General features: G+C 42.3%; 1 protein-coding gene across 8 annotated transcripts; it reads left to right on the forward strand.

Annotated features, from left to right (window-relative positions):
* The first annotated feature begins 782 nt into the window (after positions 1-782).
* Positions 783-12,874, forward strand: PRNP (prion protein). 8 transcript variants are annotated; one of them, XM_049699495.1, is made up of 5 exons: positions 783-922; positions 3,595-3,693; positions 5,209-5,942; positions 10,529-11,237; positions 11,918-12,874. In XM_049699495.1, exons 4-5 carry the CDS (start codon positions 10,539-10,541, stop codon positions 12,002-12,004), a joined length of 786 nt encoding a protein of 261 aa, XP_049555452.1. In that variant the 5' UTR covers positions 783-922; positions 3,595-3,693; positions 5,209-5,942; positions 10,529-10,538; the 3' UTR covers positions 12,005-12,874. The 8 variants fall into 8 exon arrangements, with proteins under 8 accessions (XP_049555452.1, XP_004276486.2, XP_012390904.1 ...); XM_049699496.1 differs by lacking the exon at positions 783-922 and adding an exon at positions 1,840-1,858; XM_004276438.4 differs by lacking the exon at positions 5,209-5,942.
* The last annotated feature ends 276 nt before the right edge of the window (positions 12,875-13,150 follow it).

A 13,150-nucleotide genomic window follows, 5' to 3' on the forward strand; every position in this document is an offset into this window, starting at 1 on the left:
TGTTTCCAATGGGTGTCTCAATATTTTAAAACCTCTTTCCTTACAAGCTTAGTGGAGCCTCTTGCCCATAACAAGGGAACTAGATGTCTCATTTTTCCCATTATGCCTATTGACCCGGCTTAATTAATATTGGTACTCTCAAAAGCGCCCCAATTTGGGTAATAATGTATATGATCCCCCTAACCCTAACGCCTGTCTTCTATCATTTGCCATCCTTCACATGAGACAAACCCCTACCTAATTTCTTGGCAGGAATAATGATCAAGAATACACAATGTTTATACAAGAAACCTCAGGTAATGTCCAGAGTGGACTTGTTATATGGTTATATGGAGAGCATTTTCCTCATTTGTGAATATCATAATCTAAATCATCTCTTTTGCATATAGTGAGCAGGAGCTGAGTAAATGAAGGAACAGGTGATGGCTAATGTCCTTTCTAGGCCTCAAATTTTAAGGATATATGTGTAAATTCACAAACTGGGCTCAATCCAGTGTAGCAGAATTTTCTTCCTCTTTAGAAATTTCTGGTTACCAAAGATCCAGAAATTGCTTTCTCATTCCCTAATCTTTCAATTTCTCGTGTTCTCCATTACGTAACGTGGAGCTGGGGCTTTGGGCCGAATTTTCCTTTAAAGATGATTTTTATAGTCAATAAGCAACTTCAAGGAGTGACGAGCCAGCCGGGGAGGCGATATTAGTTGACGCACGCGTCTAAGCGAATCCCAACTCGTTTTTCCCAGGGACTCAGATTCCCGGGCTTGCTTGGCAGGGCTGAGCCTCTGCGCGTAAACCCCGGGCGCGTGCAGCCGCCTCCGGGCCCCGCCCCCGCGTCTCTTCCTCTGCCCGGCGCTGACGCCGGCCCTCGCCGCCAGTCGTTGACAGCCGCCGAGCTGCGAGCTTCTTCTCTCCCGCAGAGGCAGGTAAACAGCCGCATTGCCCTTTAACCTCCCAGCTGGGGCCGTGGGCGCAGAGGCCGGCAGTCAGAACCCCTGCCTTGGGGCCGAGGCGCGAGGGCGCACGGCCGGGTCCGGGCGGGAGGCCGACCTTGACAGTGAGGAGGGCGGGGAGCTTCCGGAGGGCGCGCAACGTGTCAGGCCTACCCAGCGAGCTCGTTGGTTTTCGGACGCCGTGGCTTGGTTTTGCCCTCCTGGTTAGGCGAGCTCCATTTACTCGGAATGGGGGTGGGGGCCGCGGCTGGCCGGGGCCCCTCTGGAGGGTTGGGGGTAGTGTCGAGGAGTCTGACCCCCTCCCAGGCAAGTCCACGGCGGGAGTGGGATGGGCGAGTAGCGCCGGCAAGGGGGCCACAGGTCCGGGGAATGGGCGCGCGGAACCCAACGAGGGCCGCAAAGGGGCTCCGCTGGGGCGCTCAGCGAGGAGGACCAAGGAGAGGCGCGGGTCTGGGCCCTCCCGATACCCAGAGGGGACGCGGCCGACCACCCGAGTCCAGGGCCTCGTTAGGGAGGAGTCCCGGGGCGTCTGGGGGCCTCCCCAGCCGCCGCCGCCGACCTTCTCCCCAGAGGGGGCCCCGCCTGCCATCACGCGGCCGGGCGGTGCCTGGGACGCAGCAGCGGGCGGGTCTCTGGCACCCCCGGGGACCGGCACAGGCTGGCGTGAGCTGGGCTTCCGGCCTCGGCGGGCGGAGTCTTGGGGCGACCCCGCCCTCGCTCCCGGGCCTGAGACGTCCAGGTGCAGGCGGCAGAGTGTCTCCTGCGAGCTCTTGTGTGGTGGACTCACAGGCTTTGCTTTTCGCCGTCTCGACTGTCCCTGTGGAAGGAGAGAACTCGGCCGTCGGGGGGACTCCGAGAGCGGGGATCAGGGCCGGGCAGCGCCCCTCGGAGAACCACATTCCTCCGCTAGTATGGGTGGCACCTTCACGTTTGATTATTGAACAACGGAAAGAAGTCCATTTTTGCAGTCCATTTTCGTTTTTGTCCTTTTCTATTTGTATCAGCAGTGGCAAATAGATTTTTTGAAATCATAAGCCCACCACCATCACATCCACCCTCACCATCTCAAAGCCACTGCCTTCTGTTTTGCAGTTTCCTCTTCTCCAGTTCGTACACAACACAATGCAGTTTCACCTCGCTGATAATGATTATCCTCATCTCATGGCCGAGTTATTTTCCTGTGCTTAGAGCAATCACGGTTTAATAAGCAGTTCCCAGCATGCTGAACATTTGAATTGTTTCCCTTTTCCTTGCAAAAAAAATCCAGGTAGAATAGAATTAAAGATTTTCACAAATCAAATTATCAGAAAAAATAGGAACAGAAAATTGAATAAAAATGTCAGATCTCTGGAAAAATCAACAGCTGTCTCAGATTTGAAGAAGAAAAAAAAATATCACCAATGAAAAGGAACAATTTTACCTACCCAAACACTGAGGAGCTCTTACAATGAAAAAGGACTAAACAGAAAGGGAAAGAAAGCAGAGCTAGGATGTGATTTGTATATGGTTTTTATCTGACACAAATTTTTCATACTTGTGAAAGAATATCGAGATTATAAAAGATAAATGGTGAAATGATGAATCGTTTATAGAATACAATGCAAATTAAAGTAAGTCTGGATTATCATTTTGCAGCTATTAGCAAAAACAACAGTAACAGCAACCACTGCTGGAAGGTTGCCTAGAAATTTGCATATTCAGTTATCCTGGGAGGTGACAGGGCTTTGGGGTTAGAAAGATGGCTCTGCAACTAATCATTTCACAGCTTGGGACCAGTTACCTAATTTCCTCATCCTCCTTTTGTCCATTCATACGCTAGAGGAAATTATACCTATTTCAGGAGTTTGCCAAGATTAACTGTGTAAAACTGACCTTTGGTATGTATACCTTTATTCTTTTCCTAGTCACACTGCACTGGGGACATAGTGAATCTGTGTGAAATTTGTGAAAAGCAATCTGGTGATGCATTTAAGCCAAGACCCAGAAACCCCACTCCTGGGAATTTACTTGCAATGGAAGAAACAACAGGAAAGGGAAAAAAAAAGCCATATGCACACACATTCAGAATGATCTAAAATTAAACCCAACGGAGAAGCAACCTAAGTGTATAACAGCAGGGCAGCAGCTAAGAAAATCATGACACATTAACTGCAAGGAACATTGTGTAACCATCAAGTCATGATTTTGGAGCCTGTCTGCGATATATTGGAAAAAACTGACAAGTCAAAGTACAGATTACTAAACTGCATCTACTTACTCAGATGCAGTTTATTAATGTATATGTGAAAAATCTGAATAAAAATGAAGTTTTAATAGAAATACAGGTTATTTTAATTTTCTTGTTGATATATTGCTTTTCTAAATAACATCTTTAAAATAGTTCATAGTTAATTTTTTTAAGGAAATGGACCCACAGCTTTCTGTGTGTGGGAGAGGGAGAGCTCAATGTCATGTTTGCTGCTGCTTTTTTGAGCTGACCTCATTTCTTTTTTTCAAATATTATCTTGTTTTTTTCCTTGAGTAGATATATAAGTGGTTTAGTAATTTATATATTGGGTTTTTCATTTAAAGAATCAGTTCTTAGATTTATTTATCAATTCTAGTTTTTTCTTTTCTGTTTTTTTTTTTTTTTTTTTTTTTTTTAGGGACTCCTGAATATATTTGAAAACTGAACAGTTTCAGCCAAGCCGAAGCATTCTGTCTTCCCAGGGACACAAATCCAACTTAGCTGAGCCAAAGCAGATGTACGTACCCTGTGGAATCCCTTTGGTCTTGTGATGGTTGAAAGTTCCCAACTGTCACAGAAGATAAGGTCCTCGAAAGGCTGTGGTCACAAATCCTTGCTCTGGAGGCAACTTGGATCTATATATGTAACCCACACCTATTATATCATCCTTTCTTGTAAAATCATCTTGATTTTGCAGGGAAAGGGCTTTCTCTAGAATCATTCTGAGTTATGTAAGGAAGCAACCATTTTAAAAATAGTATAATAAAAGCAGTAACATTACAAACATTTCTGCACTAAATTAACACTGACAAAAGGTTTTATGAGATGACAGTTTTTCCAAGCTGTAGTTTTAATTTATCTATTCCAGTCTCTCTTTTCGGATCTTATTTCCTCTTCCAAGGCAGCCAGCTTTATCAGTTGTGAACTGCTGCATGTGAAACATTCAAAACATGCCTGTATCTAAAGCTGTGATGGCTGCAGCAAAATAATCCTTGAGTGAATAGCATGTGTAGTAATTCTTACATTTGGGAGAATTTTCTGTTTGTTCATCCTTTTTCTTCTAACCATATTCTCCTGGGGTATAGGGTAGGCTCTAGCAATGTTGCTTTTTTTTCAAGCTGTTCACATAATTCTGAGGATGGATCAGGTTCAGGCCCTTTGCCCTATTCAGTCCAGGGCTAGGCCTCAGTGCCAGTGAAAAACCCCCACCCCAGAGCGGTTTGTAAAATTTTGAGTAGCTTGCATTAGGCTCTTTAAGGGGCAATGACCTCAAAAGATAAAAATATGACACATGAGTTCCACTTAGCTCAGGAAAGACAGGAAATTTTTCCAGGGCAGTCGGGGGTAGGGGGACTATTTGGTGTGCCAGTTCCCAATTTAACCAATTAAGTGTCAAGGGTGTAACATGTTCTAAGTATCAGAAGTTTGGCCCCTGGCACATGACCACTGGACAAGTTCCTCCTGGCTCTTAGTCCCATGTATTCCCCATGGGAATAGGATGAATGGCATAATATATGGATCTTTTTTTTGTTCCTTCTCTCTAGTTCCATTGCTCTGCCATTCGGCTCATGCACTAATGCCACATGATCTTATTTATTTTAGTTTTGCAATGCATTCTGGTACCTGGCAGGCCAAGTATACCCTAGATTTTCTTCCTGTTAAATAATTTCTTTAGTCTTCTTAATTTTGAGTATCATTTCATCATATTCCTTAAAATCCTCTTTAAATTAGGACTGAAATTGTGTTGACTTTATGATTATTTGGAGGTGAATTGGTATCTTTCAGTCTTGATTTTCCCAACCAAAAACATTATCTGTCTTTCTCTTTTTTTCCAGTCTTCCAGCTTTCTTCCTAAAAGGTCTATTTATTTTTAGGTTAAATCTTAGATATTTTGAATATTTTGTTGCCACTATGAGTGGGATTTTTTTTCCACACTAAATCTTCTAAATAATTACAACTGATTTGAGTATTCACTCTTCTATATGTTGATTTCAAAAGCTGCCACCTTAATAAGCTCACTTATTTATTCTAGGACACAATTTTGGATGATTTTCCTGGATTTTCCAGATAGAAAATCATACCTGGGACTTCCCTGGTGGTGCAGTGGTTAAGAATCTGCCTGCCAGTGCAGGGGACACGGGTTCGAGCCCTGGTCCAGGAAGCTCCCACATGCCGCGGAGCAACTAAGCCCGTGCACCACAACTACTGAGCCTGAGCTCTAGAACCTGCAAGCCACAACTACTGAAGCCCGTGTGCCACAGCTACTGAAGCCTGCACACCTAGAGCCCGTGCTCCGCAGCAAGAGAAGCCACCGCAATGAGAAGCCCACGCACCGCAACGAAGAATAGCCCCTGCTTGCCACAACTAGAGAAAGCCCGCACACAGCAACAAAGACCCAACGCAACCAAAACTAAAATAAATAAATTTAAAAAAAAAAAGAAAAGGGCTTCCCTGGTGGCGCAGTGGTTGAGAGTCCGCCTGCCGATGCAGGGGACACGGGATCGTGCCCCGGTCCGGGAAGATCCCACATGCCGCGGAAAGGCTGGGCCCGTGAGCCATGGCCGCAGAGCCTGCGCGTCCGGAGCGTGTGCTCCGCAACGGGAGAGGCCACAACAGTGAGAGGCCCGCGTACGGCAAAAAAAAAAAAAAAGAAAAAGAAAATCATACCTGGCTAGAACCTCCATAACAGTCTAAAATAGCAGCAATTGCTTGCATTCTTGTCTTGTTCATTATATTAAGGAGAATGCCTTTCCTCTTTCAGTTAAGGTAGGGTGTGGGCTGTGTGTCTGTGATAGCTGTTCTTGATGATGGAAAGGGATTACTTTCTAGTTCTATGGAAATTTTTTCAACAGCTTAACCTTAAAAAATCAGGAATGTATGTAGATTTTAATTGAAAACTTTCAACATCAGAGCATCTTTGTGTTTTTTTCCTTAACCTACTAATAGGTTACTTGATTTTGTGATTTTAAGCCATCCTTGTATTCCTAAATAATCCTTATTGGTCACAGTGTATTCTTCTTTTACTAAACTGTCAAAATCAGCTTGGTGGTATTTTCTTTTGGTTTTTGGCACCCATGTTGCTGGAGATTGGATAGCTAAGAGTGTGAGCCCTTCACTCAGAATACTGGAGTTTGAATCTCGATCCTTTATTCCCTTGGCTATTAACAGCACTTCTCAGGTGAAGCTGCCCAAGTGTTTATCTCTGCTGAGTTCCAGATTCTTATAACAATTGCCTGAATTGATACTCCCACTTGAATGGCTCATAGATGTAGCAAAGTTAGTATGTCCAAACTAAAACTTTATTTTCTCTCACAAGCATGGCCCTCCTTCAGTTTCCTCTGTTTCAATAGATGGCATCACCACCATCTGCCTGGCTATGAAAGCCACAAACCTGATCAACTCTCACTTCTCCATCCACTCTATCTGCTTAATTGGTTCTTTCTGCAAAATACATCCCATTTTTTCACAGCTCCTCAACTGCATTGGCACAGTCCCAGGCCACACCACCATCTTCCTTCAATCGTTTTATAAGTGGTCTCACCATTTCCTTTCTTGCCCCCCAAATTTTCTACTTACACAACAGGGTGAACTTTCTTAACAAAAAGAAAAAGATCCTGTGATGTTATTCTCCTAAGACCCTTTAATGGCTTCCCACTGTCTTTCAGGTTCCAGATACCTATCTTCCTTAGTGCTTGAACCCACAAACTAAACATCTTACTCACCACTGTGTCCTCAGCCACAGCACAATGCTAGACCCTTAGAAGACAACAAATATTTGTTAAACTAATCAATGGCTATTGTACAGTAACTTTTTTCTCCATTTCTCCTATGGTTTATCGTCAAGTTTTCTATTTCTTTAAAAACTGGCATGTACTAGCTGTTCCATAAATATTTGTTAAATGCATTGATTCTAACATCTGTTTTTATAATTTAATAGGAAGGCAATCCATCCCACAAAGATTTTTAATTCATAAAACTTTTACTTTGCAGAGTTAGGTCTCTAGAGTCTGCTTTTGCATGTGGTGTTAGGGTCCTAGTTTTATTTTCCTCTAGTTTCCCAGAAGCATCTGCTAAACAAATGTTTCTTTCTCCATTGATTTGTGGTGTCCAATTTATCATTTATCAGGTTTGTACTAAAGAATATATACATGGGTTTATATCTGAACTTGCTATTCTTCCTTTGATCTGTAGGTCCGTTTCTAGACTGTTACCCTATTTATTACATATTTATTACTATGACTTTGTAATAGGATTTAATGTCTGATAACAGTAGATTCTCTCCTTTTTTCTCTTCTTTTTTAAGGTTGAGTTTGCTACCTGTGGACATTTCTTACCTCTTGTGGGTTTATTGAATTCCTCAAAAAATCCAGGTGGAATTTTGATTGTCATTTTATTATTATAAGTTCATTTGGGGGTAATTGATATCTTTATAGTACTAAGTTGTTCCAACCAAAACCTTTCCATGTTTACAGATCATCTTCTTTGTTCTTTACTAATGTTCAATTTTTCTTTCCCCAGTCTTAAGTCAATCCTAGATACTTTATAGTTTGGGTTGAAATTATTACTATCTTATTAATTTTTTTCTAGTTGATTATTGCTGGTGTAGAGAAATGCTGATTTTTGTAGGCCAATCTTGTATCCCACAACCTATCCCTCTAGTTGTCTCGTGTTACCTCTGTTGAGTCTGTTGAATTTTCTATGTTTATGATCACATTAATTCCACATAATGTCAGCTGGAGCTCTTTCCTTGGAGTTCTTGCACCAGTTACTTCTTTGTCTTTGCATATGGCATTGGAAGGACTTCCAGTCCTGTGGCAGTGTACATCCTTGTCTTGTTTCTGATCTTAAAGGGACTACATTCAAAACTTACTTATTGTGTTTGCTGTTTTAGTTATATAATCTTTATTAAGTTAAGGAAGTTACCTCCTATTCCTAGTCTACTAAGAGTATTTTTCTTAGTGATAAATAGGTATTGACTGTTGTCAAATACTTAGTGTCTTGAAATGTGCCAGAGTGTTAGGCCACAACCTGACTGTTCTCTGAGAGCATCTTATATGAAGTGTCGTAGCACAGCCAGACATTCAGAAACCTAGTCTCTATTCCTAGCAATTTCACTAATTAACACTGTAATCACAGATATGTCACTTGACTTTTCTGAATCTTGGTGGCTAATTTGTAGAGTGAGAAGTTTGGATTAAATAATATAAGATCTTCCTTATTTTATGACAAACAGAAAGATTCTCCAAGGTCTCATTAAGTTTTGAGTCCTTATCCTTAGAAATGATTCTCTGCTTCAAAATGTAGTTGTTAATTTTTATGCTTTTTATAATTAAATGTTGCTATTGTTCTCAACTGATTTTAAAATGATCTTGTCTTAATATAGTTTATGATCATCCAACTTTAATATTCAGTTTTAAAGTACTAATCAGCAACATATGCCCGTGGCCCTTATGCCCTATTACCTGTATCTCCAGTCCATGGTCATTCTTCAGCTCCAGACTCACCAAGCTAACTGCCTACTGGTATCTCTTGTCCCAGTAGGCAGCTTGATAATGGCATTGTAGCTTGATAATGGCATTGCCAAAGCCACACACCACATTTGTCTCCCTCCAGACTTGCTCCACCTTCCGTGTTCTGTCCACACAATTGCCCAATCCAGAAATCTGGGTGCCACCTCGATTCTTCCAGTCTTTCATCTTCCATGTCAAACACCAAGCTTTCCAGAATTCCCTGAGGTGTTTGAGCAGAATTGTGAGCAGCCTGGAAGCCAAGAGCTGAGCCCCATTAGCAAATGGAAAATAGATCAGGGAAGCAGACCTGCAGAAGACTGAGTGCCAGGAGATGTGGATGCGAGATTGAGGCCAGTCAGCATATCCCAGGACCCTGTCCCTCTGACCTTACACAAAAGAGCCTCCAAAAATCCTAATTGGCATATTCTGAGCAGTTTAGCTGGGCTTATAACTTTCAAATATATATTTATTTACACCAAGACATTTCAATAGTGATAGTAGAAACAAACATGATGTTAATTCATTTATTTGTTTAATCAGTCTTCCTCTGAATATTATCCAATTTAGTCTTTAGTTCTGAAGGTTATGAAAAATAATTTTATAATATTAGATGCCGTTTTTATTTGAAGGTGTCCCAGTGCTGGGGATAAGACTACTATCAGCATTACAACGTATGCCATTTTTGGTTTTGTGGCACATGGTATTTTGGAGCATATGGTTTGACATGGGGTACAGTAGAAACTAATGATCATTCTACTGTATGTCTTTAATCTCTGCTCTTGGCACCAAGCACCCAGGGTGAATGAGGTCTTCAATCTGAAAGGAGGTTTTTAATTGATGAATGTACATTCTGCAAAGGTTCATAAATTATCATGCAGGATACTTTGTTTATTCCTAAGCCACGCTAGCCCTTTCATATAAGATATGTGTCTTTTCTACCAAAAATTAGGAGAAAATAAGTCACTCACGAACCATTAAATGCTGAACTAAGACTCATTCAGTGAGTGAGTGACTGCAAAGCTTGTGAACACAGCCTTCCTTACCCCATTTTGAACAGCCCCATTTGTTTCTGTCTGTAGAGAGAAAAATGAATTTATAGGTGGGCTTGCAGAATCTTGCACATTTCCTGTTTCCAAAAATTTATTGTATTGAGAATTTCTTTGAGGAAATTCTTGTTGGCATTTATATGTTCAGAGGATATTAATTCCTTCACTTAACAGGTATCTATTGTGTATATGCTCTGTGCCAGGCCCTGAGGAGACAGCAGTGAACAAAAGAGACATTTCCAGCTTACATTCCTGCGGGAGGAAAGAGGACATGAGCCAGCTATTTAGAAAATGATTTAATGATTTCAGCACCTACCTGGGGGTGTTCCTAACTGGACATTAGAATCACTTCCATAGGGGCCATGCCAGGGTCCCGGGAGGTTCCAGGAGCTCATATCCCTCATAACAGCCCAAATCACTACTTCAGAGAAGCTCAAAGCTATGGCAAACCCACCAGGTGTTAATAGTTTCTTCCAGTTTAGATACAATGTATCAACCAGAGGTTATTTTTATCATAAGCAATGTTGCTGGCATTCCACCTTTATCAAGTTTCTAGGAAACAGAGCCAGAAATTATCTTAAGGTCAAATTTGTCCTGAGAGAAGGAGAAAGAGCTGTGTTAACCCTTTACCTACAATTACTTTTGCTGTAAGGGTTGCAAAACAGACATGGAATGTGAAGAACATATATGACCAAGAACATTTATAGCTGATGCCACTGCTATGCAGTCATTATGCTGCAGACGTTAAGTGTTTTCAACATAAACACACAGTGCTGACACCCTCTTTATTTTGCAGATAAGTCATCATGGTGAAAAGCCACATAGCCAATTGGATCCTGGTTCTCTTTGTGGCCACGTGGAGTGACATGGGCTTCTGCAAGAAGCGACCAAAGCCTGGAGGAGGATGGAACACTGGGGGGAGCCGATACCCAGGACAGGGCAGTCCTGGAGGCAACCGCTATCCACCCCAGGGAGGGGGAGGCTGGGGTCAGCCCCACGGTGGTGGCTGGGGACAGCCCCACGGTGGTGGCTGGGGTCAGCCCCACGGTGGTGGCTGGGGACAGCCCCATGGTGGTGGAGGCTGGGGTCAAGGTGGTGGTACCCATAATCAGTGGAAGCCCAGTAAGCCAAAAACCAACATGAAGCATGTGGCAGGAGCTGCTGCAGCTGGGGCGGTGGTAGGGGGCCTTGGCGGCTACATGCTGGGGAGTGCCATGAGCAGGCCCCTTATACATTTTGGCAGTGACTATGAGGACCGTTACTATCGTGAAAACATGTACCGTTACCCCAACCAGGTATACTACAGGCCAGTGGATCAGTATAACAACCAGAACAGCTTCGTGCATGACTGTGTCAACATCACAGTCAAGCAGCACACGGTCACTACCACCACCACCAAGGGGGAAAACTTCACTGAGACGGACATCAAGATGATGGAGCGTGTGGTGGAGCAGATGTGCATCACCCAGTACCAGAGAGAATACCAGGCTTATTACCAAAGAGGGGCAAGTGTGATCCTTTTCTCCTCCCCTCCTGTGATCCTCCTCATCTCTTTCCTCATTTTCCTCATAGTGGGATGAGGAAGGCCTTCCTGTTTTCATCATCTTAATCTTCAGGTTGGGGGAGGGGGTATCTACCTGCAGCCCTTTAGTGGTGGTGTCTCATTCTTGCTTCTCTGTTCGTCACCTGTAGGTTAATACCCTTAGCACTTACAGCACTGGGAAATGGAAAGTAGATCTGAAATGCTATTTATTCAAGCCCCATTTGATTTAATCCTTCATAGGCCAACGCTAGTGCTGAGCTGGTAAAAGTGTAACAGCTAATAATCATTGGTTGATCTAGGCTTATTTTTTGTCTAGTGCAACAGATTGAGGCTAAAACAATTCTCAAAGCAGTCTTCAAATACCTTTGCCTAAATACCTCCAGCTCCTTCTCCAGCTAGAGCTCAGTACACTAATGCCCCATCTTAGCAGTGATTTTATAGCAATTTCCTCATTTGTTTTAAGAAAACCTGACTGCATTTCCCTGTTCAGACAGCATTTCTGCCAAATCTGGAAGGAGGCTGCATAATATTCATTCAAAAAATAAAACTAGAAATCCTTAGCTTGTGGGCCCAGGCTCAACCCGGTGGAAAGCATGTGTCCTGTGTCTGCAGAGAACTGTAAGGATGTTTTGCATTTTGCAGTACGGGTTACACAGCAGCTATTGCATCAAGAATGGATGTTCATGCAACACTAGACTTCAGGGCAGAGGACATTTTCACAGGGAATGAACATAACTAACATAATATGAAAGGCTTCTGAGACTAAAAATTTCCAGCATATGGAAGAGGTGCCCTCGGAGACAGCCTCCCATTTTGGATGTTTAAAGCACCTTTATGTGGTATTCTTTTCTTTAGTAATGTAAACTATAGATAATGAAGATACTTTAATTAAACTACCTTCTGGACACTGAGAGCAAATCTCTTTTGTTTGTTTACCTGGAAAGCAGAATGATTTTAACATTGTTTGGATGAAGCCAGGAGATTTTAACATAGAGGAAACAGCAGCTATAAAAACACGGTATTCAGGTCCTTAGTTTCTGGAATTGGCTTTTGAATCAAAGAATAGGGAGGCATTCCAAAAAAAAAATAGGTTAGAGATGGTAGGAATATGATCCATTCAAAGTGGAAAAAGCAATTCTGTTACCATTATTTAAGTAAGGTAAAATTATTCCCTGGGTTGTTCAATATTGTCACCTAGCAGATTTACATTACTATTCTGCACTGTTATTACTGGCTTGCACTTTGTGGGTATCCTATGTAAAAAAAAAAAAAAATTTATATATATATATACATATATATATATTGCATATGACAAAATTAGAAATTTTGGTTAGAGCGATTAACATCTGAACTATCTAATGCATTACCTGTTTTTGTAAGGTACTAAATACTTAATAACACTTAAAGGAAACCCTTTTGTGTGGTCCTTAGGCTTACAATGTGCACTGAATAGTTTTGTATAAGAATACAGAGTGGTATTTGAAATACGCATGTGCTTTATATTTTCTATATTTGTAACTTTGCATGTACTTGCTTTGTTGTATTAAAAGTTTATAAGTGTTTAATATCTGACTAATATTAAACAGGAGCTAAAAGGAGCATCTTCCTTGAAGTTTGCAGTTGTGCTTCACCATTGTGCACCCCATGTTGGCAGCTTCATTTTGGGGGTTAATCTGAGCAAAGTGGCGCATTCACTGCTTGTGGTGGCCAATGTTTCACACACCCACTCCTGATCCTGCCTCAGCCTTACTCCCAGTCACATGCCAGCTATTCTCTGCTGCCTTTTCATTTTTTTCCACAAGTACCTGGCAAAGTCACTTCTGCAGCAGAGGAAAACAGTCCTTGAATTCTGGAAGCTTTTTTCTGTTCTGGATT

Source organism: Orcinus orca, chromosome 16 (assembly GCF_937001465.1).
Source record: "Orcinus orca chromosome 16, mOrcOrc1.1, whole genome shotgun sequence".
Classification (NCBI taxonomy): domain Eukaryota; kingdom Metazoa; phylum Chordata; class Mammalia; order Artiodactyla; family Delphinidae; genus Orcinus; species Orcinus orca.

Bases quoted from the DNA above. Each gene is read 5' to 3' on its own strand.
- PRNP (XM_049699495.1), top strand. From the start codon at position 10,539: ATGGTGAAAAGCCACATAGCCAATTGGATCCTGGTTCTCTTTGTGGCC. The intron at 11,238-11,917 runs GCAAGTGTGATC...TGCATTTTGCAG, and splicing joins AGGCTTATTACCAAAGAGGG to TACGGGTTACACAGCAGCTA.